The sequence below is a fragment of the Poecilia mexicana genome, unplaced genomic scaffold (genome assembly GCF_051168715.1).
Source record: "Poecilia mexicana isolate PSO_F unplaced genomic scaffold, ASM5116871v1 scaffold_13, whole genome shotgun sequence".
NCBI classification, from domain to species: Eukaryota; Metazoa; Chordata; class Actinopteri; order Cyprinodontiformes; family Poeciliidae; genus Poecilia; species Poecilia mexicana.
In genome coordinates, this window is record NW_028263382.1 from 2692064 (window position 1) to 2719705 (window position 27642).

Below are 27642 nucleotides of genomic sequence, written 5' to 3' on the forward strand. Positions count from 1 at the left end.
AAATAACTTATTAAAACTATTTGCATGACTATAAAAGTCATCATGTTTTCTTCTTTGTCCATCAAGGAGGTCATGTAGTCATTTGATTCAGGTGTTCTGGGACTGACACACACCTAAGACAATCAGGACAGTGGTTCCTAGGGTCAAGGGTTAGGGTCAGGGATAGGGTCAAGTGAAAGTACAGTGGGAATAATTCATCAGCAGAACTAAAACTGACTACATTTAGCTGCAGTTTAGACTCCAAAACAGCAGGAGGACATTTTAAGAAGTTTTTTTCTCACTATGTGCAGAAGGTCAAGTGAGCTGCCTGCCAGGCTAAATTAACCCTCAACATTTACAATATGAAAGGATCTTATGATGGAATTGTCGTAGGTCAACTTAACCTCTGATGTTTTATATGTAGGTCATCAAGCTTGCACTGCGGGAGTCGTACGCTTCGTTTTCGATAGAATGCATCTGTCCTTTCTTTGTTCCTCCAGGTGTGGATAAGGAGAATGTCCAGCTGTCCCCCAGCTCTGCTCTGTCCAGTGGAGGACGCATTCGCCACGGGTCAGCCAGTCAGGTCCAGAAGCAGCGCAGCGCCGGCAGCTTTAAGAGACCCAGCATTAAGAAAATAGTCTGACCGCCCCTCCAGGCCGAGCCGCCAGCCTTCACGCTGCGCTCTCTGTTTACACTCTAGTTTCTCCTTGTTCTTCATTCTCACTGCATTGGCAAAACAAGTGAAAGAAGGAGGGCAAACTGAACGCAGGCGTTTCTCTTCTTATTCTTTGACGGCAAAAGGTATGGGAGATGCTTCTGATCTGCACTGTGTTCTGTGTGGAAGCTCTTCCTACCTGCAGGAAGTGAGAACAGGGACACGTCAGCATTACGTTGACTCTGACACAGAGGGACATGTGGTTGAAGTTCCTGGGTCTGAGTCAGTCAGATACACACCATGAGAGCAGCGCAGTGTGATGGGACCAACATACTCGATCCGCTTGGACATATCAGTTGCTCTCTCTATCCTGTACATATTTGACATAGACTGATGATGTACATCCAGTCCTTTATGCTAAATTTGCTGTTTTCTCTATGGTGTGCCTTTGTATGTGTTTTTCTATATGTACACTTTGTAAAGTAAAAGTCAAACCTTGCTGGACACAATAAACAGGTACTAATTATGAAGACAGGCTACTCATATCAAGCTGCCATGATCTGCCTGCGGTGATGGTCAAACAACAGTTAACCCCGATGCCTGTCACTATTTACTCCTGTAGAAGTAGATGATGCTACACAAATCTTCCTGTTCGCAAAACTCTTTCCAAAAATATCTTCTTCTTTTTTAACACTTATCCATTAATATTACAAAACACTATGAAAAATACAACCATGTAAATACCTGCAAATATTCTTGGTTTCATTGCTTTTCTGTTTTTCCAATGATACATTTTTAGCAGCAAAAACGTGTTATTCAAGATTTGTGTAAAGGGCAATAATCTGTAGCTCTCCAAATGCTTTTCCCCTCCGATTAGCAACAGAGCAAACGACTCGCCGGGGAACATCGGGTGTCGCATCGCACACCGCTACAGCCGACCCACGGAGGGAGTCGTTTTGGTTTTCACCTAAACTTTTTTCGGTCTTTGCTTTTGTTTTCTTGCCATTGACAGGCAATATTATCTATTGTTTATAGATAGTAAACAATAGTAATATTGTTTATTATCTATCTCCATGTTGGTTCTGTTCTTTTTGTTTTTCAGCATTGTGTTTGTTTTTGACGTGTACAGAACGCACAGAGATGACGAAACAAAAAATACTTCACAAATTCATAATCATGGAGACTGGCCAGGCAAACGCAGCAAAGCTCACGTTCTATGAGAAGACATTCTCTGTACTTGTGCTCCTTCGTTTCCATCGCCACTTCCCCCTCACACTCCACTGTCTCCAGGAATATGACGACTATCTCTGCTTTTTCTGTAAAGCTGTGTGGCGTTAGGTTTGCGGCAGGATAATACTGAGAGTGTGACATGCCACTGCAGATTGTTCAGGGTTCTCAAATGTTTGGAACCCAGGTTTTGCAGTTTAGTTCAGTTCTTATGTTTTAGAGAGCATCTGGTAGCTGATGTCCTCCATCATGGTAAAACGATTTCCCTGCCTGAGTTAAGACAGGCAGTTGAGATTAAAGAAATGCACATGACGGCAAGGTGTTCATTCAGGCTGAGTTTGGGTTGGGAAAATGGAAGTAGTATTCTAAAATTGTTCTCTGTCAGCATGAAGATGGGCAGGGAGCTCCTTTAGAGACGCGGTGAACAGGTTTCCCTGTGAGGTGTGTGATTCAGTCTGCCATCACACGCGTTCAGAGACTGAAGTGTAATTAGTGACCTGTGGTTTAAGAAAGTTCCCACCATTTTCATTTATACATTTACACAGATTTTGGCTACTTCTACATGGAACATATGCATCTGGTTTAGTCTGAGTTGTCAGTGATTAGTGCATGCGAGTTTAGGACCCACAGATGTTAAATTATGCCCATCACTGTGTGTTTGATGTCAGAATTACAGAAACAGTCACTCAGTGTTCCTGTGTGAACACTGAGTGACTTAGTTTGAGAATGTTTGGTTGTTTAAAACCCCTTAACTTTCACCCCCAAACACGTTCATGTAAGTCATTGGGTCCGTGAAGACAGCAGTGTCTTTATGACCATTAACAACTCGAAGCTGCAGTATGTAACTTTTCCAAAAAAATTTTTTTTTTTTACATATTTGTTCAGACTGTCACCATGTTGTGAGATATAATCTGTGAAAAGATCAGTCTCCTCCACCTCCTCCCAGTAACTGCTATTGCCATCTGCAGAAATCCACCGCTCCCAGTCAAAAACAACCAATCAGGAAGGTCTCAGCGCTATCAGTCACCCTTGTGATTCACGCTGCTAAATGTGTACACAAGTGGATAGACAACTTACTGTTCCATTAAAGCTGTTTATCCACTGTCACCGGTGGCTATGCTAATTAGCCTGAGCATTCCTGGCAGGCTGTGTCGCGGTGAAACGGCTGTAACACAGCAGAGAGCAAAGGAAGCGCCAACACCCTTGACCGGGCTCTGATTGTCGACTGCCCAGTTTTCGCTCTAACACACTTGAAATGCCACGTCCGGATTTCTTCCTGAAACGTGCAACATGTTCACCTTTGACCTAAAAGAATCTGAGGGCAGCTCTCTGAGACTGACTGCAGAACAGAATATGTATCCAGAACTTATGAAACAAACAGATGACTTGCACTAAGTTTAAATGGGTCATGGCTTTGTAAAGATGATGAAAAAAAAAATCCAATTGTGGCATGTTCTTTTAATGTTATGCAAAATCTGTCTTGAGTATGTTCTGAGTAGTCTGAGTTTTGTTTTTAATCCAGTATGTGTGATAATTGTAAAGATTTTGTGTACAATTTGAGATGATATATTTACTACACTGTACATACCTGTGATATTGTATCATTTTGTTTTTGTAAAGCAGGTACTTTCTGTATCATAACACATATTACAGTGTTAGTAATAAAAGGTTCTGCTAGTGCCTGACATTGTCTTCTTTAAACTTCAATACGTCTGATTTATTAAGAGTTTGTGTTCTCCAGCTACTTTGTGCCATTTTATACCACAGTCATGTAACTATATTACCTTCAGTTCTTATACATTTGTAGGTATTTATAGAAATGTATTAAAAATTTTATTTCATAATTCAACGCTTTGAAATTAGTCATCACAACATGGCTCCTCTGTTAACTCTAACTATGTTTTTACCAGTGTTGCACTGAGAAGCAGCTCGTTTAATGAGCTCAGCTGGTGTGCAGTTGCACCAGGTGTTTGCTAATTGCTGCTGGCTAGTCTGAAGGAGCTGCTCTGTAAGGTGGAAGCTTGGAAACTGCAGCTCAGAGGAGGAGCTTTGTCCTCGAGGTGACGCTCGGTTCACTCAGTTGATTTCTCAAACATGCATGAAAGGATCACAGTAACACTCTGCATATGTTTTTGATGAGAGAATAACATTAGAACATGATTTAAAGCTCAAAACAGTCAATTGTACATAATACTGCCCCTTTAACATATTTGCAATGCCCACCTGATGATCCTTTGGAGCCATTAGAACCAGAGACACAACACTGTGTGTGTAACACACAAATTATTCCATCTGTTATTTCAACAGTAAGCTTTTTTCTTTCTTTCTCAGGTATTCATACTTTAGTTACAAAGATCACACATATTGGGCACATTAAAGCAGTTTTTTTTCTTTATTTGCAGTCTCTTCAGCTCACTGAGAATTTTTTCTTTTAAATATGACATCACTGTAACTGGGGCCGGTTCAGAAAGACTTAACTCAAACTTAAGATCCACCAGTTTCCTGTGAGCCGTATCACCACCCAGGCTAACTTGTTACCCAGAGCTAGAGGGTCTGTGGGGTCTCGCCGTTTGGAGAGACCGTCCCCCTCGCGGCAGCTCCGCGCATAGCACCGTGTACAACCATGAATACAAACAGGAAAAACACATTTACAGAAATTTACAATAAGCTGAGCCGTGAGTGGTCTTACAGTGTGTTTCCATGTTGTTATTACAAATGCATATACTGTTTATGTGATGCAGTGTTATAAAAGTGAATTGGTTTAGTAATTTATTTAAATTTATATATATATATATACATATATACAGGTGCTGGTCATAAAATTAGAATATTGTGATAAAATTAATTATTTTCCATAATGTCATGATAAAAATTAAACTGTCATATATTTTAGATTCATTGCACACCAACTGAAATATTTCAGGTCTTTTATTGTTTTAATTTTGATGATTTTGGCAAACAGCTCATGAAAACCCAAAATCCCTGTCTCAAAAAATTAGAATATTATGAAAAGGTTCTCTGAACGAGCAATAAAAATAATCATCTGAATCAACAAAGTAACTCTAAACACCTGAAAAAGATTCCTGAGGCCTTTAAAAACTCCCAGCCTGGTTCGTTACTCAAAACCGCAATCATGGGTCAGACTGCTGACCTGACTGCTGTCCAGAAGGCCGTCACTGACATCCTCAAGCAAGAGGGTGAGAAACAGAAAGAAATTTCTGAACGAATCGGCTGTTTGCAGAGTGTTATATCAAGGCACCTCAGTGGGAAGTCAGTAGGAAGGAAAAAGTGTGGCAGAAAACGCTGCACAACGAGAAGAGGTGACCGGACCCTGAGGAAGATTGTGGAGAAGGGCCGATTCCAGACCTTGGGGGAAGCAGTGGACTGAGTCTGGAGTAGAAACATATTTTTATTATGACATTATGGAAAATAATGAACTTTATCACAATATTCTAATTTTATGACCAGCACCTGTGTATATATGTGTATATATATATATATATATATATATATATATATATATATATATATATATATATATATATATATATATATATAATTTGAAAATATTTGCAGGTATTATTTAATTAATTAGGTCTTAACATGGGCTGGGTTAGTTGGAGCAGAATCCATTTTAAAGACGGTCCTATGTTGCTATCGAGTGGGAAAACTCGGTAAATACGTTTCTGAAATGAAAACTGTTCATAATTATTTTTGGGTTTTGAGTAAATCTGACTAAGTATCACCATCTCCCTCACCAGGGGCGCCTGTAGGATATTAGTGGAGGGTAGCGCATTACTATCACTGTCCGCAATAACAGTCACGTCTCCAACGCGCATTGTGTGCGGCCACAAAACCAGCACAAACAAATCGTGGATCTGATGCTCTTTTTTTCATTTTTCTTTTTTTTTTTTTTTAACAAATTATACTGAACAACTTAGACAGGACAGCGAAGCCTGCTTCAAATTCAAGTATTTTTTTAATTTGAAACATTTCTCTTTTTACACCTACATTATTCTACCTCAAATATGATGATTTCATTTAAAACACACTTATCAGGTACAGGTACTGTCAAAATGGCAGCATACTGTATAGTTTTAACAAATATACAGTAGGAGCTTCCAGGTTCAGGTGGTGTGTCTGAGAGGATGATGCAACAATATTTGCTTAATTTTTTCTCTTTTGAGCCAACATTTTCTGCGACCCCACGTGCGCACAGGGTAATAAGCTCATGCGGGGTCCACTCAACCCCACTCAGGACTGTGAGAGGGTTAACAGGCCACTCATTCAGTTTTAGCTAGCTTTGCAGCTTAGCAACATTTAGCTTACAGAAAGGGCGCCAAGCCGCTAAATAAAAGTAAACTGACCAATAACATTTAAGTTCAGGATGTGTGTGCCCAGCCGCACAGACTCACACAGATGAGTTACAGGATGTTTTCACAGAAGGGACACATTTTTATTTTTGTCCCACAATTTTGTTTTTAGTAAAAGTGATAATAATATAAACTCAAATGACTACATTATATTTATTCAGCGTCTTACGTCGTTGGCTGAAGAGGAAGATGCCCTGCTGATGTGGAAGGACAAATGCAAACACTAGATGGCAGCAGAGAGCTGATTTTTCACTACTTAAAGTTCAAGTTCACATAAAATTGAAGTATTCTGACAAAAAAGGTGCAACTAAAGAGTGAAGGTTCAAATGTAAACTTTATTACTAACATTTGTCCATGGAGGTCGGCAGGCCTCACAATGTTACATTTGAGTCCAGAAGTTGTTCTAACATGCCCTGAAAATGTGTGTTTACAGCCAAATTGACTGAAGTCTTGTGGTTGATTTTTTTTTCAGTGTGTTTGCATCATTAGGTCTCAGGGCTTTGGTTCTCCTGTCTCTTTCACCATTCAGCTCCACAGTATGAAGCGTAGGCTTTACATTATGGACGATGTGCTTCTTGGCAGATGGTGAAAGGCCGCAGGCATAGCTGCCTCGCGGCGCTGCAGAGTGAGCCGTATTTATAAAGCACAATTCCCATTCAGACAGTAATCTAAAACAGTCGAGCATCAACCATTTAAACAAAGCAGGGATTTGGTCTTTTTCCATCAATTGGAAGGAAGAAAAGGGGGATGGGGCAGAGAAGAGGAGGGAAAGAATCTCTAATCTCTGCCATAGCTCTTTGACTGCAAAACTATATTCACTGAACTTCTGGTGCCATAAAGCAAATCCATTTATCTGTCACACGCTGCTGGTGGGGGAATGTTGTGCTCAAGGATGCTGCCTGTAGTTTATCTGCTGAAATCAGAGAAAAGACTAATATGAAAAGGTTTAATCACATTTTCTGTTGCTGGGAACCACATGGTGTGAAACTACAGGAGTTTCGTCTGCCAGTTTCAGCGCAACAACATAAAGGAGCCTGAAGCAGAGGTTTTAGCAGCTCACATGGACAGCACACTTCCCCCAGGCAATTCTCCTAGCCTGTAATTGCATTTCCAACCATCCTAAGAGTATTTCAAGCCATGTCTGCAGGATTTTCACCCATCCTGTTTTGCCCAAGGCTTCTTCAGGGAACGCTGTGGGTCTCCCAAGCTCTTGGATGAATTTCATGAGGTAATGAAGAGTGGAGTGCTAGCTCTGTTCTCTCACATTATCCTGGTACAGAAGATGTTTGTTCTGATAACCTCTGAGTTTCATCCATCCATCTCTAACGCTGAATCAAAATCAGTTATTGACAACATTTATGACATTTAATTTCCCTTATGGATCAATAAAAGTGTTTTTGAATTTGAAGCATTTATCTTTTTACACCTATATCATTCTACCTCAGATGTGATGATTTCATTTAAAACACTCTTATCAGGTACAGGTACTGTCAAAATGGCAGCATACTGTATGGTTTTAACAAATGTACATTATGAAGCTTAAGGTGAAAGGAGGAGAACCAGGCAGACAAACACGCAGAGACAGAAGCAAACCAATCCATCAAATGAAATATGAAAACTACTAATCAGTTATTAGATAAATCATGCAGTGATGCTGATTTTCCTGTCAAAACTGAATCCCCCCCCAAAAAATAATTTTCCATCAGTGATTTTTATTCCCAGGTGGCCAATATCATTTACAGCAAAAATATGTATGCATACAGCCTATAAGGTAAACTATAACTAATCTAACTATAAAACTAAAAGACAAAATGGCTGTCTAATTTCTTATCTGGGTCATAATCAGCCACAGTATATGCAAGATATTAATACTGCCAATGTGTAAAGCAGTGTGCAAGTAATATGCCTCCCTAACAATAACATTTTAGACTGCTAGACAGCTAGAAATATAAAGTAATGCTAACCATCTGCTTAAGGCCCTGTACAACATAGGGCCGGCCCTGCATAACAAGTTAGAGCCTCTGGACTGCAGCGCCCTCTGCTGGAAGCCAAGGTTCATATTTTTCATTACAGCTTAGTTTTTTATTTTGTTGTGACTTTTTCTCTGTCTAATTCAGTTAGTTTTTGTTAGCTTTAGGTGTTTCTTTGCTAGTTTTTATTAGTTACTAATAGTTAAATAATGTTTAGTTTTAGTTTAGTTTTTATCAGTTAAAAGTAGTTTTTTCATGCTTTCATTAATTCGTAGGTGCAGAATTCAAACAGGTGGAAGTATTGTATTGTGATTATGTTTATATCAAATACTCAGCAGAAGAAACCAGTTGAGGAAACACTGAGGAAGATTACCAACTGCAGCCAGGATGAGATCAAACCAGGTTGAGGCCAAGGTTACCACAGTTTGTGTTAGAACCATCTGATGTGTGTCTTTATTAGGCCCCAGCTCCTAGTAAAGATGCTTCCTGATCAGGCAGCTGGAAGCTCAGTGGATACAACACACACCTGAGTGTAACGTATCCAGTGGTCTGGCAGTTGGCTACTTATCTGGTCAATCTTAGCTGTGTTGCACTGTGTAGGTGTAGCTATAATTGTTTTTCAATCCTTTTCATTTGTGCCATAATGCTTCACAACAGCCATCTCATAATCTTGTAATGAGATGGTCTTTGTTCATGACAAAGAGAAATAGTTTTTGTGGTTGAGAACATGGCATCCTACTTCATCTCTGCACCGTTTTCACTCCCTTTTCCTGCCTGACTGGATCTTCCAGTAAAGAATTCTCACACTGTATTTTGGTCTGTTGTTCTATAAGTGCAGCTCACGCAATCTCATTGAAAAGTTGTTGTCACTACACCAATAATAACATATTGATATGTTTTTTTGGCTCATGCATATGACAAAAATGGCATCAAATGAGGGGCGTTGTGTGGCGCCGCCCTGAGTTTGACTCCCGTCCTCAGTTCCTCACTTCTCTCTGCTCCCTCCCTGTCAAATAAAGGCCACTAGTACCAAAATAAATCTTGTCCATCCCACATGCTTTGTTGTCTGTCAGTGTCGTAATTGCATTAACCATATAATTGCGCAATCTACCATTTCCAATTTGCTTAATGGAAAAACACCATTTTATTTAAAAAAGAAATGTTTTTTTATGGGTGTTTTTTGCCCGCATCAAAATTGGTTTATTTGGCAAAACTGCAATTGAAACACTTTTTTCACATGGCATGAGTCACATGATCAACAACCAGATGTTGGTAAAGTTTTGCACACATTTGTAATGGAACTGCAGCTACTAACACTTTCCTGATTCAAACAATCCCCACTCTTAGTCACAGCCAAGCCCAGGTCTTCTGGTTCTGGTTCTGCTCTGCATCCCCAGAACCAGAACCAAACATGGAGAAGCAGCATTCAGCTTCTATGCACCACAAATCTGGAACAAACTTCCAGAAAACTGCAAAACAGTCGAAACAATGAGTTCCTTTAAATTTGGACTAAAAACCCACCTGTGTAGAGTTCCCTTCAAAATAAAATCAATTAAACATTAATCAACCTGATGTGCAATGACGGCAAAATGTAATGTCTCAATTACTGATTGTGTCTTCTATGACTTTGTTTTTTGTGCTTTTATGATATAAAGCACTTTGAACTGCCTTGTTGCTGAAATGTGAAATACAAATAAAATTTGACTAGATTTTTGATTTGATTTGAAGCATGATCACTGAGAACCTTTCTAGCCCAGAGGAGCTTGTTGAAACATTAAAATGTTCAAGCAGAACATGACTCATGGATAATAATGTGTTAGTTTCCTGTTTGCTGCTTGAAAACAATCTATTCAATGCTGGAAGTGAAATGGTTTGTGTTTGTACCTCATATAGAGCAGGGGGGGAGGGGGGTTAATGCAAACATACAGGTGGAAGCCTTTAATGCACAGTCAATATATTTTTGGCACATTCCTATGAATTGTTGTGAATTTTACATTGTTGTTCACAGGCCTGTTTCCTTCATTTGGGACCTTGGATCTGAACTTGGTAAACAGGATTTGCAACCATCTCTGAGCCATCTCCAGTAAGAAGTGTGTTTCCAACAACATCACCTGTGTTGCAGCTCTTCCCTAACAGTTAAAGTGATCGGTATGTGAGCCCGCCCTCCGGCACCGCTCTGCTGCCGTTAAATCTGAGAGGCTGGTCTTCCTGACAGCATTCCTTCTCCTCAGTGGAACACAAAGTTACGGAGCAGATCAGAACAGGCGGCTGTTTGTGTGAACAGCAGCGGCTCCTCTCAGACTGTCAGCTCCTCCTGGGGACGCAGCAGCAGGTCACAGTGACGCCCGGGGACACAGGCTGCTTTTAGTAAGTTTTTGTTTCTGGACACATCTTTGGCTCCATATAAAAAAATAGAAGAAAACCTCTAGTTAGTCTTTGCTTACAAGAACCTTGTGTTCCCCAGTAGGTCCAGGAGATGAAAGGACCGTACAACAGGAAGGCTCCAGGAGCCGGACTGGGCCCTCAGCTGGAGGAGCCGCCCGCCATGCCAGGCCCGCCTGTCCCCAGTGTGACTGGCTGCAAATGGAACAAAGGTAGGGAACGGGTGTCGTTTGACCACAAAGTTCATTCCATGACTTTTACTAAGGAATGACGTAAACAATATGTCATTTCAATTCAGTTAAAGTATTTCTAGTTGTTGAATATGTTAATAAAATTGTTACTCATGCTGTGGCATATGTGGAGTATGGCACATATGCCACATATATGCCTGCCTGGCACATATGTGGAAATAACTATTACTGGAATTACTATCTGTAATTACTTTCCAGGTGTCTTAAAATTTGTTTTGGCTAAAAACAACTATGATTTGACTGTCAAGAATTTAAGATATCTGCATTCAAATTCTGATTCGTCAGAAAAACAATTCAATATGTCCTCAATAACATTTTGATGGATCGAAATGCCTTTCGATTTTTCTCAAATGATGTCACCAGATTGGCCGTTTGAAAGATCACACTTTTGTAATTACAATCCAGGATATCTCAGATCAAATTACAACTAGTCAATTTTATATTTTCAAATATCTGAAATGAGAAATTAAGTATGACATAAAACATAAAGTTGCTTTTGTCTGACTGTCTGACTGCCAGACAGTGATGACATAATTACCTTGAAAAAGTAACTTAGTTAGATTACTGACTACTTGATTTGGAAAGTAACTAAGTTACATTAAAAGTAACTTTTTTAGTTATTTTCAGCAGCTGCTACAACAACATTCTGCCACCTGTGAAAATTACATTGAGCTTTACCAAAACTTAATTGCAAGTTATTTTATAATGGTAACATCAACTATGGTTCTCCACCTTTAAGGTTGAACTGAAGGGGAGATTATTTAATGGTTACAACAGTACAAAAAAAATGTGTACTTTGTGTGTTCCACTATTGTCTGGAAAACTCTATGAGGGGTTTCTATTAGGGACTTATTATGAGGCTCTGCTTATTTCCAAGCCCAAATGAGCAACTTCGTTCAAAAACGAGCCCCAAAAAGCACAACCTGCGACTCATTAAATTTGCAGGCGACTTCAGAAACAAAACAAGCCCAAAGCCACTTACAGTGGCGCAACAAGGGGGTATGCAGCGCATGCAACGCATAGGGGCGCAGCACCAGAGGGGGCGTCAAAACCCCGTCTGGAGGGGGCGGCGCGCCGATGACGTTTTCCCATACAGTTCAGCGCGCCTTACGTTCCTTCACCTCGCGCACCTTACGAGGTAAATGTGGCGAGTTTTACCTTTCACGTAACGTCGTCTGGTGGGGGACGGGAGGGAGGGGTTCCACGCTCCTTCAACCTTCCTTCGGGGTAGAGGGGGATGGGGGGCGCCGATTTATGTTTTCGCATCCACCTGAATAATTGTAGTAGTTGCGCCACTGGCCGCTTATAATAACCGGACTTGGCGACAGAAACTCAAAATAGTTCCTGTTTATCCAGCAACGAAATGCGCATCTCTATCATTGTTAAACATTTCTGTGCTGCTGACACTGAAATGGCGGTCGCTCCCCAAGACGCATAGAGGAAATAAAATTAAATGACAAAAGAAAATAGTAACGCAAAGTGATTTCGTAGAGTAACTGTAGTCTGACCTGACTACTGGATTTGAAATAGCAACGCGTTAGATTACTCGTTACTGAAAAAAGTGGTCCGACGTCAGTAACGCGTTACTGACGTCACTGCTGCCAGATAATGCCGTTTGCATTTCAAAACTTCTGTCAGGGCTTTGATGTGGCCTTCCTTAAAGCAGGACAGATTCCACCTCTGTACACCAACAGGTTTGCCAACCAACTGCAGGATCAGTGAAACAATCATCTCCAAACTCCCACTTAGCTTTTACTTCCTAGTGCTTCAGTACTTCACTAGGTAATGTGTTATAATGGGCAATGCGCAGTAATGTGTGCAAAAGCTTTAATGAGATATGAACTGTCAATGTTCAAAGTACCATCACTAGGTTTTACATCTAAGTCAGTCATGCGAGTTCAGGGCTGCTAAGACACCAAACGTTCCCTCTGTGCATTCTGACTTGTTGAGAAGCTTTTTGTTCATTTTTCCAACCTTGAAGTTTTAACTTCTGAGTAAAACCCTGCTGTGATAACAGTCATATTTATTTTCAACTCAGAGGTTAAACAGTTACATTAGCTGTGCCTTTTAGGCAAACATATCCATCCCAGGTGTGTGGATCAGAGCCAAAAAAACAAACAAAATGATCTAACATCAACTATGCTTTCACTCTTTCACTCAGTAATTAGTTGGAGTTGAGAACCAGATCCTGTCCAACAGGCTTTTTGTTTTCTGTTTTCCGTCAAGGCACAAGATGTTCCGTCTCTGGTGGTGAGCGGGTCTACCTCGGCGTTCGTGTCAGAATGCCGGTTAGGGATCTGCTGAAAAACATCCGAGTGCCCAAAGACATGGACCCCAATGACTTTAACGTAAATCCTTCTTTTTGTTTGAAAAATAACTGAATTAGTGAGCACATGTTTTCTTCTGCTTCATCAGTGATCTCTTTTAAAAGCATATCCAGTTGCCTTTTTACATTTACTTCTGGAGATGCTCTACACGCAGTGAGATAAAAATCTTTATCTCCTCACTTTAACACCGATGTGGTTAAAAGAGAAAAACCTCCCTCTGTTCCTGCTGACTCACTGTTCTGTGCCCAACATTTCACAAATTCTAAAGAAACTCCTACGTTATCAGTGAGTCAGTCCAGGTGTCTTCATGAATACCCTAAACCTAACAAGTACAGAAATGCAGGCTTGACCTCGTTCACCATGTCTTTATGAGAAGAGTGACCATAAATATTGAACATTTTCATGCTATTCAGTTTATTTGTGTAGTTAAATTGGTGATTCTTGAAGTGCAGTAATTTGCTATGGTGCATGTAGAAGCAACATTTTAAACATATTGTGCATTAATGAAACTTTTGTTTTTGTTTTTTTCACTTTTCTCCACAAAATCTGCATGTGTGAATGTAGGAAAGAGGCTCAAAAAATGGCTCTGGTGAGTGAACTGATGTCATTACTTTATATTCTACCTAAAAGACCAAAGCTGTTCCAGTAATATTTCTTGGATAAGAAAACTGAGTAAACTGTAGTCTATGAAAAGACAAAGATGAGAAGCTGCAATGTTTTTGTCAGATTACCAAATGTGTATGAAAAAAACAACAACTGTCATTGCTTGATCTGCCGATGATGTTTGCCTCTCTGTTCAACAGGAAACAGGAAACGTGCCAGAACTCGCGCAAGAAACAAAGCTACTGGGGTGTGTGTAGGAAACTAAAACAACAGTGGGTTACTCATCTCCATGGGTGAGAGATTTTTGGATTGCTGAGTATGGCATTGCTTTTACTTTTAGGGACAACACCCTGTGAAAAGCCTGGAGGAACTGGCAATCATCATCGAGGTGTTGGAAGAGGACCTGAGATCTGGCTGCACTCCCTGCTCCCCCACCTCAAAGTCCCCTCCTTCTGACTTCACTACCTCTCCAGAACTGTCTCTAACCAGTAACCCTCACTGAACACTTATTGTCCAACTCGCTAAAATTGGATCTGGAAGATAAACTTCATGCTACCCCTGTGCTTTCCCCTGTAGATGTAAATTCCGGTGATGAATACGATGAAATCATTCCCAGCCCAGAATCCTACATGGCCTACTCTCCCAGCGCCTCGCAACACGATGTGGCCTGGACCCGACCCGACTGCATGTTCTTCGGCCTCCAGCCCCCCGGTGTCACTGATACACAAAGCTATGGTGACAGAGAGGAGGGCTGGTTCGAGCCGAAGAACAACTGGGATCTGAACACTTCTGCCTTCTTCTGGACACAGCTGCAGAAAGAGGAGAGCTGGCTGAGGACGACCTCTGATGCTGAGCTGCTGACCACCGATGAGCACGGCAGGACGTAAGCATGCTGTTCACTGTTACTGTCTGGAAGGAGAAGTGTCTTAAGCTCACTTCTTACACTGATGTTATGTTCCTCCTGGCTGATTGTGAAACTGAGAGCTTGAGGACTAATTTATAGTCCTCCAAATATCTTGAGACTGTAAATTGCTCTGGAATATAAGTTTCATCAGGCAAAAAAATTTAGAAAATCTCACTGAGATTAAAAATCTCTTGCAAGAGAATCCTGGGCAAGACTGGCAGCAGCACCACTCAACATTACAGAACATTCAGAGCAAAAAGAGAAAATATTAACACTAAGTAAATAAATTAAAATAATTCTCAGTTAAAATATTTACAGACAAATGATTCCTTATCAAAATCAGTAAGAACAGATTTAAGACGTTTAGAGACAACAGCACCTTTAGGTTCATGTGCTTCTGCAACTGGTTACTCCCTTCGTCAGGGATTTCTCCCATTCAGTTCGATTTATCGGGTTGAGTTTCAACCGGACTAATCGGCAAACAGGAGGAGTTGTAAACAACTGAAGTCAATTTTCTGTGCCGTTTATATCTGTAGTCTGCCTGGTTTAGTTTGGAAATGGCAGAGGAAGAACAAACGAAGCTGGCGCATTACATACATTACAGCCAATAGATAATGACTGGGTCAAATCATTTAAAACTTCAACAGGGTCTACCCCTCCATCCAATCGTTTCTCAGATAGTCGAGGGTCCAGAGAGTCTGTACATAGCAAACAGCAGAACAAGTGGCTGGTTTTTAACAGGCTAATGAAGCGGTAACACCAACAACATGCAAAGTCATTTATAGTTATTTCCAGTTTAAGTCCCTCCTGACAACGCAATCTTCAAGCATCCATTTTCTGTGAACTCGTTCCTCCAGCTCTGGCTCAAAGCCCACAATTAGCTCTCTACACAACTGCAAACGGTAGTGGTTATTTCTGGGTTCATGTCAGTCATCTGACGGTATGTCACAATATCAGTATTGGAATACTTTGGTGCTGTATCGATGGTGAGGAATCTGAATCTTCTGTGTCAAAACTTGGCAGAACTTAATTTTCCTGCAATTACAGCTGAAACTAGCTCAGGCAGTTTTTTATTCCCTTTTGCATTTACATCCAAAATGCCTCCGTTTTCCACAATTTCTTTAAATTTTTCTGTAACACTAGTAAGGCTTCATCCTTATTTACGTCTTCTATGAATAGATGCCTTTGACAGCGCTGTCATCTTTCTGTGATAACTGAGCACCAGAGTTCAAAAAGATCAAAAAGTGTAGAAAACTGTAGTCAAGTCAGACTGAGGTTCAGTTTTATTTCTGACTTCAGATCAACATCTTGTCATGTTGGCAGGAAGGTAGAAATGAAATAATTCAACCCCAGGCAGCACTCGACTCATCCTGACGGCGGCCTTTTTCGTCATGCTAGCATATAATGTATTCTATCCGTGTTTAAGATTAGTAACTTTTTCATTTCGTTAGATCCTCAAATGCATCTGTTTTCCCAATCTGTCTGTTTCTCCCTCCAGATTTCTGCATAAAGTGGTGTGTCTGGGAAAGAGAGCACAGGCGTATGCCATCGCCAAAAGAATGTCTGCAATCAACAGCCTGGATCTCAAAGACTCTGATGGAATGGTACCGTACACACACTTATTACAGCAACATTTAACTGTTGAAGTTTTGCAGCCTGAAAGGAACACTATTTTTGCCACCAAAACTAAACATGGCAAAGCTGTTGAGAGATGGAGTGAAAAGCATTGTCTGATAACACACTGTTCACACTCTATTCTTGGTACACTGAAAAATTATTTGCCTCGTCATAGATTTTTTTTTATTTGTCACACATGTTCTGTTCATAAAAAAAAATTCAATATCAGTAAGCGATAATCTCAGAAAAAAAAAAACTGTTTTGAAAGGATGATTTTATTTATTTATGGGAGAGAGACAAGCTGCCCAAACCAATCTGGATAATCAATAAATCACTTGAGAAGAACCTGTCTGACGACACAAGGTAAGGTGGAATATCTTGAAAACAAGCAACTTTGTCATGTGTGTTGCCAATCATTTGACCCACATACAGAACACATGCAGGAGACAGAGAAGTCAGTAAAATAAAGTTTATTGTACAAAAAGAAATGAATGTTTTCTTTGTCCGGGGACTGGAACAGCTGGGGAATCTGGAGCACTGAGGATAGATGAGATGAGAGGTGAGCACAGCTTGACAGATGATTGAGATGATCTTACTTGTGAGGTGGAGATTGATGCATTGGGTCAAAGTAATGCTGCTGCTTGGTTCCTTTAGGGAGTGTTAGATCCAGGTGGAGCTGGAACTGCTATCAGGAAATCCAGTGAGACAGAACGGTAATAATTGCGAGGTGGTTGTTTTCATTGGAGGGCAGACAGGTAGCAGCACAAGCTTGTGTACACTGGTTTGTTGCCAGTCGTGGAATCCTGAACCAGAGGTTTCTTTATGGAGATTCTTGTTGCCGAAGGGTAGGACTCAGGAGGCACAACGGGTAACATCCAGACCACCACTTGTGTGCAACGGGATCACAAAGTTGGGTTTAGTGTAACTCAGAAAATTCAGAGAGACTCAGGAGGGGCAAACACTGAGGGGCACAGTGTTGCCAGTCCTTCAGACCCTCAGGGACTGAAGGACTGGCAACAGCCTTCTTTTGTAACTGATGCAGATTAGTTGCAGTTGTGTTGACTAGTTGTGGATGTGTCACTTCTAAACCTTTTGAACCACAGTAAAGCTAAATCATGGAACAGTGATCAATTATTTTTAAGATCCCTTAGACTTTTGGAACCATATTTTGTGGACTGACAAGGTGTTGATGTGGCCTAGTCAAAATCTGGGCTAAAATCCAATGAGTGGTTGTGGCATGATTAATCATGTCACAACATCCCTATCATTCCTGTGGAATGAATCCCCACAGCAATGATGGGGACTCACTCCAGTTGGCAATGTCATAATGTGTGGTTGAGGTGGTGAGGATGAGGACGCTGAGACCCAGGTAAGATGAAGAATGATGAATTTAATGATAATAGTCCAAGCACAGAACAACAGAGAACAGCACAGAGAAACAACTGACAGCACAAGGAAACAGGTAACGCTTGACATACAACATTAGACAAGGACAACAGGTGGGTTTAAATACACACGGGGTAATCAAGGGGATGAGACACACCTGGGAAACAATCGGGGAGGACAGGACAGAGACTCGCAGGAAAAGCAGGACTGAACACAGGAAATCTCAAAAATAAACACACTGAAACACGGATCGTGACAGGTAAAACCAATGATGGCTCAGCAACTTATTTCAAATACCTAACTCAACTGATAACTTTTCCACACAGGACTTGGTTGTGTTGGACAACTTTTTTCTCAAGTTAAATGAAGAAATAATGACTCTTTTGTATCTATTCAGGTTATCTTTGATATCACATTTTGTTTGATGATCTGAATCATTTAAGTGAGATAAATAGCAAAACCAGATTGAATATATAAGGTGTTTTGTGTGTGTATATATATATATATATATATATTTACAACACTGTATTTTGCACACTTGTGCAGCTTGAGTCTGCAAAGTGTCACAAAATTTCACAATGATGTAAAATTTTGATGTCACTTTGTACGCACAGACTGCCCTCCTCCATGCGGCAAAGCACAACCAGCACCTGATGGTGGCAGATTTGATCCGACTGGGGGCAAACATGAACGAGACCAACAACCTGGGGAAGTCCTGCCTGCACCTGAGTGCTGAAAATGGCTACTTCAGAGTGTTAGAGGTCAGATGATTCGCGTGCATTTTGTTTTTTATTATTATTTTCATCACCTCCAATATCAGGTGATGACAGTATTATAATGAGTAGAAACTGTAGCTGTGTTTCCATTACAAATGTGTGTAAAACTTTGTCGATATTCCGCTCAGGGACATGATGTCCATTCTGGACCAGTAATAGATGGTCACATTTCCTTCATTGCTTTGGATGTTGATCATCCAAAGCAATGATGATTGCTTCCAGATTCTTCACACAAAGAATCTGGAAGAGACGCAGTGTTTTACGAACTGATTAGTACATTATTGCGAGGTAACGCAAAACCTATTGCGAGGAAATTTATACAGCTGTAAAATCACCTCATCTTACATGAAAAATTTCATAACCCTTGTATGTAGAAATGGGGTCCAACTGACCCCACACACGTAAAACTTGTATCATTTGCCATAGTCCTCTATGTTTGCCTCAGTCCTCACACGCACAAGGGTTAAGCAGAAGATGTGAATTTTTCCAAAATTGTCATATTTCAACTGAGCAAATGTATTTTCCTAATTCCAATTTGAACAATTTTATGGTCAATGAAAACGCAGCTACTAATGAGCATTGTCTTCAAAGAAGAGCACCTTTCTTTTTTTCATTCCTCATCACAGAATTTCTTTCCTTCCTTTTTTCCTTCTATTCTCCCTTCCAGGTTTTGAAACAAGGAATGATGGATGGGCTGTATATAGATGTGGAAGCCACTGATAACTCTGGTAAGTCCTGATCTGCTTAGCTATTTTGAATATTAGATAAAATAAGAAGAAAACACTATTACAACTTTAAAAAGCAGCTAAAGACATCTATATTTAGAAAGCTACTAGAAACATTAGAGCAGTGTTTCTCAACTCCGGTCCTCACCTCCCCCCTGCTCTGCATGTTTTAGATGTGCCTCTATTCCAGAACAGCTGTTTCAAATGATTGCATGACCATCAGGTACTGCAGAAGCCTGTTAATCACCCAGAGATACAATCCAGGTGTGGCAGAAGGGAAATACCTAAAACATGCAGGACAGGGGGGCCTGAGGACCAACGTTGAGAAAAACTGCATAAGAGGTTGTGTCTGATGTCACCTTTGATATTTACTGTTATTAAAAATGCAGCAAATATATCAGTAATGCCTTCACTAAGCGACTTATTGGTGAAAGAAGAGCTTGGGAACTTCACACAGAGAACTTAAGATTTGTCTGACTGGGCATGTGTGTCTTGCAGAAAAAAAAAGAGAATATTTAGGCTCCAGAATGTAATCGACATTAGTCATCTAACAGGTAATTTGCTCTCAGGGATGAGTGTCCTCCAGTGTGCTACTGTGGCTCTGAAGGCCAGCATGAGTGAGGTGGACAGCAGCATGTCTCTGAGTCACAGCAGACTTCACACTCTGCGCCAGGAGCACATGATGGAGACACTGAAGTGTGTCCTTCAGATGGACAGCTTCCTGCATGTTGCTGCTCGCTGGTCTGCTACAGGTATGAATGAGAAGAAAACTGATTCACAGCTTGAAAACCTGGATGTACAGAGACTGCTGGTTAAACCATGAGAAGTGTGGACACTTTTCACTATATATATATATATATATATATATATATATATATATATATATATATATATATATATATATATATATATATACTATATAGGCTTTGTCCTTTTATATATATAAAAAAATAATCAATCAATCAAATTTTATTTGTATAGCAGATTTCAGCAGCAAGGCATTTCAAAGTGCTTTACATAATTAAAATAAAAACAGCATGTAATAAACAGTGAGAAAGAGAAAGAGATTTTAAAAAAAACATTAAAACCCTAACCTCTAGATATAGCTCTTTTAAAATTCACTTAAGTTTCTGTTGTTATCGTGTATATCATTAAAACATAAACGGTGAGAAAGAGAAATAAAAAGAAATTAATAAATAGATAAAAAGAAAAGATAAAAACATTAAAAACATCGAAGACATCAAAACCCACTCTAACCCTAATTTAGCCATAAGCAACTCTAAACAGGTGGGTTTTAAGTTGAGATTTAAAGGCACTCAGTGTTTCAGCTATTTTACAGTTTTCTGGAAGTTTGTTCCAAATTTGTGGTGCATAGAAACTGAATGCTGCTTCTTGTTTGGTTCTGGTTCTGGGGATGCAGAGCAGACCAGAACCAGAAGATCTGAGGGGTCTAGATGTTGGTACAGCAGTAACAGATCTTTAATGTATTGTGGTGCTAAACCGTTCAGTGATTTATAAACTAACAACAGTATTTTAAAGTCTATCCTCTGAGCTACAGGGAGCCAGTGTAGGGACCTTAAAACTGGTGTTATGTGCTCTATCTTCCTGGTTTTAGTGAGAACATGAGCAGCAGCATCTGGATCAGCTGCAGCTGTTTGATTGATTAGTCAGACCTGTGAAGACGCTGTTGCAGTAATCAATGCGGCTGAAGATAAATGCATGGATGAGTTTCTCTAGATCTCACTGAGACATCAGTCCTCTAATCCTGGAGATGTTCTTCAGGTGATAGAAGGCCGACTTTATGACTGTCTTAATGTGGCTCTGAAGGTTCAGGTCAGAGTCCATCACTACTCCCAGGTTTCGGGCTGATCGCTGGTTTTCAGTTGTAATAACTGAAGCTGTGCATTGACTCCAGATCTATAATTCTAGATCTATAACTCTAGATCGCTCTTCTTTAGGTCCAAAGATAATAACTTCAGTTTTGTTTCGGTTCAGCTGGATCAAGTTTTGGCACATCCACTCATTTATCTGTTCTAAGCATCTACTCAGTGATTGGATGGGTTCAGAGTCACCTGGTGACATCGTGATGTAGAGCTGTGTATCATCATCGTAGTTATGGTAGCTGATCTTATTTCCTGTTATAACCTGAGCCAGTGGGAGCATATAAATATTGAAAAGAAGGGGTCCTAGGATTGAACCTTGGGGTACCCCACATGTGACCTTTGACCTCTCTGATGAGAAGTTTCCAATTGACACAAAGAAATCCCTGTTCTTTATGTAAGATTCAAACCAACTGAGCACTGGACCGGAGAGTCCGACCCAAGTCTCCAGTTGATTCAGTAAAATGTCATGGTCAACAGTGTTGAAAGCTGCACTGAGGTCCAACAGAACCAGCACTGTGGTTCTTCCACAGTCTATATTTATATGGATATCATTGAACACTTTTACAAGGGCCGTCTCCGTGCTTTGGTGAGCACGAAAACCAGACTGGAAGGAGTCAAAGCGATTCATTAATTCCCTTCTCACCCTCTGCGGCTGGTCTCCCTCATCCTCTGAGCTCGGGTCCTCTACCAGAGGCCTGGGAGCTTCAGGTTCTCCTCCAGTATCTTGGCTGTTCCTAGAACTGCACATTTCTGGACTGAGATGTCTGATGTTGTTCCTGGGATCTGTTTTAGCCACTGCTCCAGTTTGGGGGTGACTGCCCCGAGGGCCCTGATGACCACAGGCACCACTGTGGTCTTCACCAGTGGCGCAACTACACATTATTCAGGTGGATGCGAAAACATAAATCGACGCCCCCCATCCCCCTCTCCCCCAAAGGAAGGTTGAAGGAGCGTGGAAAACATACGCTCGCTCTACACCCCCCCGAGACGAAGTTACGTGAAGGGTAAAACTCGCTACATTTACCTCGTCATGTGCGCGAGGTAAAGGAGCGTAAGGCGCTGAAGTGTATGGGAAAACATCATCGGCGCGCCGCCCCCTCCAGACGGGGTTTTGACGCCCCCTCTGGTGCTGCGCCCCTATGCGTTGCATGTGCTGCATACCCCCTTGTTGCACCACTGGTCTTCACCTTCCAGGCCTTCTCCAGTTCCTCTCTGAGGCCCTGGTATTTCTCCAGTTTCTCCTGCTCCTTTTTCCTGATGTTGTAGTCACTTGGTATTGCTACATCCACCACAACGGCTTTCCTCTGTTGTTTATCCACCACCACAATGTCCGGTTGGTTCGCCATTACCATCTTGTCTGTCTGGATCTGGAAGTCCCACAGGATCTTAGCTCGGTCATTCTCCACCACCTTTGGGGGTGTTCCCCACTTTGACCTCGGGGCTTCCAGTCCATATTCGGCACAGATGTTCCTGTACACTATGCCCGCCACTTGGTGATGTCGTTCCATGTACGCTTTCCCTGCCAGCATCTTGCACCCTGCTGTTATGTGCTGGACTGACTCAGGAGCCTCCTTGCACAACCTACACCTTGGGTCTTGTCTGGTGTGGTAGATCTGAGCCTCTATTGCTCTGGTGTTTAGGGCCTGTTCCTGGGCGGCCAGGATGAGGGCCTCTGTGCTGTCCTTGAGTCCAGCTTTTTCCAGCCATTGGTAGGATTTCCTGATATCAGCCACTTCAGTTATTTGTTGGTGGTACATCCCATGTAGGGGCTTGTCCTCCCATGATGGTACCTCCAGCACCTCGTCCTCTATTCCCCATTGTCTGAGACATTCGCTGAGCACATCGTCTGTTGAGGCTTTGTCCTTGATGTATTTATGGATCTTGGATGTTTCATCCTGGACAGTGGCTCTCACACTCACTAGTCCTCTGCCTCCTTCCTTATGGCTCGTGTACAGTCTCAGGGTGCTGGATTTGGGGTGGAACCCTCCATGCATGGTTAGTAGCTTCTGAGTCTTAACATCCGTGGTCTTTATCTCCTGCTTTGGCCAGCTCCTTTGTTTATTTCAAACATTTAGCCGATCATGGGTTGGTTTGCATCAACAGGAACTCTACAGAAATAAAATTTTTATGAATTGTGTCATGCATAATATGTTAATATGTTTTTTCTTCTTTTTCAGATCCAGAGTACACAGTTCAAAGCTGACTGAACAGCCAGCATGTTTGCCCTGCAGGGCACTTTGGAACCCCGACAGTAATGTTCTGAGTTTGTTCAGGCTTGACTTCAGTCAGAGAGACTAAATATTTAGTTTCTCTCTCAAGTGTAAGTTCAGGCCTGTTATATATGTCAAGCATCTGTTAGGCTGTGTGGTTGCAGCTATCTGGCTTGTAGTCAGTTCTGTACTAATGCCTGCACAGAAAAATCAGATGCACTTTCACTGGTTTCTGTGAAACTTCCATTGTTTGTTACAGTTTCGTAACAAGTCGTCTCTTAACTATGTCCCTACAGACTCCAAAGTAAAATCCATTGGCTTTACTTAAAGTATCGTAGTGTGATTGTGCCTTTCCAATGTATTTCTTCAGAATGATTAAGAAATGCTGTAAAAGAATATTTGAGTCTTCATTAGCATGTCTCCATCAACATCTTCTTACACATAGGTATTTCATTAAAAATTTTTCTTAAAGGGACAAAGGCCCAATTTGAAGGCATTAAGTATCAAAGTAAAATTTCCAAGTCATATCTGATATATTTAGCATTTTCATAACAACTGAATATAACATAGTTACAAATGTTATAAATAACATAGTTATAAAATGGCACTAAGTGCCTGGAAAATACATAATACTGTCTCTTTAATCCACAAAAGGGGAGAGAGAAACATATTTGCTGAATAAGCTCTGATGTAGCAAATTTCCCGTCTGTGCCTTACCAGGGCCTTGAAACTCTGAAAATTTCAAAGTTTTTGATATGCATGATTCATTCTATCAATCAATCAATTTTTATTTGTATAGCACATTTCAGCAAGCAAGGCATTTCAAAGTGCTTACATCATTAAACACAAAAACAGAGTCATGCAACATTGAATCAACAATCAAAAACATTTAATTTCCTGCAGATATTTAAAAAAAAAAAGAGGGGGGACTCCAACCTGCACCCCTTTTCAAACAACGGGTGGGACTCCAACCCTAGTTTGTACACTCTACTTGCTGCAGACATGAATAATATGAACATCTGGCAGAATGACATTCTGCGAAGCCTAGTTGATTCTCTTCAAACCGGTAGGTGGAAATATGGCTAATTCTCACTTTCATTTATTTTTCTTTTTGGGAACATTTTAAAAAATTGCTTAATATTTGCATGACTACTGGATGGAAAAACAGCTATTAACCAATGAGAGTTGTTCCTCATTGGTCACACTTTAACTGCAGGGTGGTTTAAGACACGATATATATCCTGAACATCTGGTTAGTGAGTCGAATAAGCACAATCACAATACAAATCACAATATCTGATTGAAAGGTTTCAATCAGATAAAAGGCATTGGTTTGATTAACTGAATGGAGAGCCAATGAAATCCAAGAAAAAAAGCCAAAAGATGGACTTTACATGTTGGATCTTTTAAGGACTGTTGCTAGAGCGCATTAAAAAGTGAGTTGTTATGGGAAAGTTTTTCAGTTACACTTAACTGCTTTCCCATGACTCATTAAAAAAAAGTTGGTGTGTGGAGTTTTCACTTTGTCATTATTTTTACCTAAAGTCAGATAAAGAGTCTTTCTTTATGAATTATAATATTTTTGCTGTATTATGTGTACTTGGAATATTTTGGGTGTTTTTCTTTTCATTACACTTTGAATTTTAAAAATTCTAAGAGGAATTACTTTAATACCTAAATAGAGAGAGGGATGTTTTCTCACCTAATATATCAACTCTTGTATTTTTTTTTCCTAGCTCGGTTTTTAAGTAAAAGGGGAAATTTTTTTTAGTTGTTAATTTCCCCACAAAATAATAAATCCCATTTATTGTATCAGTTCTGCTGAATAGTTTTCTATATTTGCACTATGTTATTGTTTATACTATTAAGCCGATTAGCTTATGGGCTAATCAGCTTAACACACTACAACAATGTGATGCCATGTTGTAGCATCACATGTTCATGTTTTATAAATGTAAAGAAAATTGGAAATTATATTGGGAATATTGTATATCAGTAAGGGTTGTTATGGGTTATGGATACTTTTCTTTGAATAAATGACTTTTTGAATATCTCTAATACAAAATATGTAAACTTGTAGAATAGGAGAATTTTGTGTTTGTAATCGTAGCTTCTAATTACAGCTACAATGAGGATGTTTTGTTGTTGCTGTTTTAAATGTATTCTGGAATTTTTGTTGTGTGCTAAATCAACTGGATCACCCTCCAAAGTCAGATTTTCCACTGGCAAACAGGGACCAACCGGGTGCTTGCTAAGAAAGGTAACGTTTAAAGTAATATTTGTAAGAGGTACTGCCAACAATGTGGGCGTCGTCATGTTGAAATTCCTGCTTCTTATCTGGAACGCTTTGACCTCAAGTCTGACGACAAACCTGTCAAGACATCTCAGAATTACTGAGGAGTTTTACCTCTTTGTCTACCAGGATGACAGATCAAAGTTCTGAGCTGACTTCTTTTCCCTATTAGTCCATTAAGTTCAAGATTGCAACTGTTACGGCCAGTGGCCTTTTCTGTGTTTATTTGTTTTTTTGCAGTGGCTAATCAGACGGACTTCACCTGGAAGCGGGTGTTGCCTTGTTGTCCTGTGTCACACCCTGAGGCCTACCGTGATTGGGTCATCAATGGGGTATATGCCGTGACGTATTTCCGTTTGAATTTATTCCACATAGGTTGGTTCCGGGTCCTGCTTGCTCCTATTGTTCTTGGCTGAAGCTGCAAGATCTGTACCATGAAAAAGACGCAAAACTTAAAATATCTGTGAGCTGCTGGTACAACGACTGAATTTTGTGGTATGCCGTTGTTTCCAGTAATTAGCCAGTACCATCCTGTGCTTAGTTTTTTAATTTTCCAGCTGATATCAAGGCGACAGCGGACTGTAGCCAAAACTTAGCCACTACAGCTAACACGCGGTTTGTAGCTGCCTGCTATTTCAAAGCTTGAGGATATTGAAGATCCAGCGTCAGAAATGGGAAGATGGGGGATATAAAGGGAGTTGTACGTGGTTCGTTTAGTGGAATAATTTGTTGGAGGAAAATAATGCCGGAGGAAATCCACTGCAACGGGAACAGGCTGAGAACAGAGGCAGCGATTCGGCACAAGGTAAGTCAATACGTGTGTGTTGATGTGCGTTTATGTTATATGGAGTATGAAATTATTTTTAGGCAACTCCTTAGTTTTTGTTTATGTGACAATTATATAAAATACATTTAACATGCAGTCGGAGCGAAACCGAGCATTTTAATTTAAAAACAGCCGAGAGCAGCAACGCTCCAAACCACACAAGAAGTCAGTCAGATTAAGGTCCAAAACCTTCGCTTTACAGCCGTTTAAGTGGCACCGACCCACATAAAAAACCCACAGAACAAATGGTGCAAATCACGTATTTCCCGAATCCCGAATATATGATTATCTACCTTTGCTGTTTCATAATTATTATCCACGTTAGAGTGAATTTTTCCACTTGACTGCTATAATCTGTTCTTGCGTTACACAACGTAATTTCTCTTTTTTTCCTTCTGAGATTCTGCTTAAATGAGGTTATGAAGTTACATCCTCCCGCTGCTTTTTGTTTTTAAAATGGTTAACGGTTACTGTGGGCAAATCCAGCAAGGACCAAGTGAAAAACTCCATCTCTAACACAGAGTGACCTGTGCACCGGAAGCAGGCTATGTGGAAAAAAAATGTGGAAGTGCTAAAACGGAAGTCCGTGGCATATACCCTATTGCCGGCTCCACCAATTGCTGTTGAGCCCTCCCTTTTAAAACCAAGGACTTCCTAGGAGAAGGCGTGGCTTGTTTCTTTGTTGAGACAGCTTGCCACTTTGTTGCATGTGTGTGTGTGTGGGGGGGTTTGCTGTTACCTGTTTGCACTTTGAGCTTTTCTGTAACTTGTGACAGGATTGAACCTGTGGGGTTTTGTTTTCTTGTACTGCTACTAGAGTTGTGGTCTACTTTGGCTTTGTTAATTTCTTTTGACTGCTTCAACAGTCTTTACCCTGTGGGGTTTTGTAACGCTACACCAGACTTGTAGCTTGTTTTGTTTGTTTTAATGTGTTTGTTTAACCTGGACGTAAAGTCCCATGTGATTAAGTTTTGTCACACAGCACTGATTTATAGATTTTGTTGATTTAGTACGTGTTGGCTGTAAGTTGTACCCTTTTGATTATTGTTACGTTTTTTTCTCTTTTTTCTCCCTTTTGTTGAAAACCCAAACAATAAATTCCTAAATTGTCAAAACCTTAACATCTAGGTTTATTTAATGTTACTTCCCTTTCCCCTGGCTGAGCCGGGCCGTAACAGCAACCCTTAAATTTGCATAGCTTTTATTATAAGGACTGTATTTACCTTTATCCATCAATGCAAGCTAATGCCTCCCT

At 40.5% G+C, this 27642-nt stretch overlaps 2 protein-coding genes across 5 annotated transcripts in view; both read left to right on the forward strand.

The window, feature by feature from the left end:
* The window catches only part of nf1a (neurofibromin 1a), a 91982-nt gene extending 88441 nt beyond the window's left edge, over positions 1–3541 (forward strand). For all 3 annotated transcript variants that reach the window (XM_015007138.2, XM_015007136.2, XM_015007135.2), the window contains one exon: positions 480–3541. In XM_015007138.2, coding sequence (XP_014862624.2) covers positions 480–622 — 143 coding nt within the window. In that variant the 3' untranslated portion in view covers positions 623–3541. The remainder of the gene's footprint in view (positions 1–479) is intronic.
* A 6866-nt stretch (positions 3542–10407) lies between these two features.
* On the forward strand, positions 10408–27508 carry LOC106929925 (NF-kappa-B inhibitor zeta). Of its 2 annotated transcripts, XM_088011457.1 has the most exons (12): positions 10410–10571; positions 10669–10798; positions 13064–13185; positions 13729–13753; positions 13968–14014; positions 14108–14255; positions 14344–14650; positions 16170–16275; positions 18289–18435; positions 19118–19178; positions 19745–19927; positions 23236–27508. In XM_088011457.1, the coding sequence occupies exons 2-12, from the start codon at positions 10681–10683 to the stop codon at positions 23259–23261; spliced, it is 1290 nt and encodes a 429-aa protein (XP_087867583.1). In that variant the 5' UTR covers positions 10410–10571; positions 10669–10680; the 3' UTR covers positions 23262–27508. The 2 variants fall into 2 exon arrangements, with proteins under 2 accessions (XP_014862655.2, XP_087867583.1); XM_015007169.2 differs by having other exon boundaries at positions 10408–10571; positions 19745–27508.
* The last annotated feature ends 134 nt before the right edge of the window (positions 27509–27642 follow it).

What these genes read in the sequence shown, in the direction of transcription:
- LOC106929925 (XM_015007169.2), top strand. Translation starts at nt 10,681, where the DNA reads ATGAAAGGACCGTACAACAGGAAGGCTCCAGGAGCCGGACTGGGCCCT. An exon ending in AGGCTCAAAAAATGGCTCTG is followed by an intron (nt 13,754 to 13,967) that starts GTGAGTGAACTG and finishes TCTGTTCAACAG; the next exon opens with GAAACAGGAAACGTGCCAGA. An exon ending in TCAAAGACTCTGATGGAATG is followed by an intron (nt 16,276 to 18,288) that starts GTACCGTACACA and finishes TTGTACGCACAG; the next exon opens with ACTGCCCTCCTCCATGCGGC.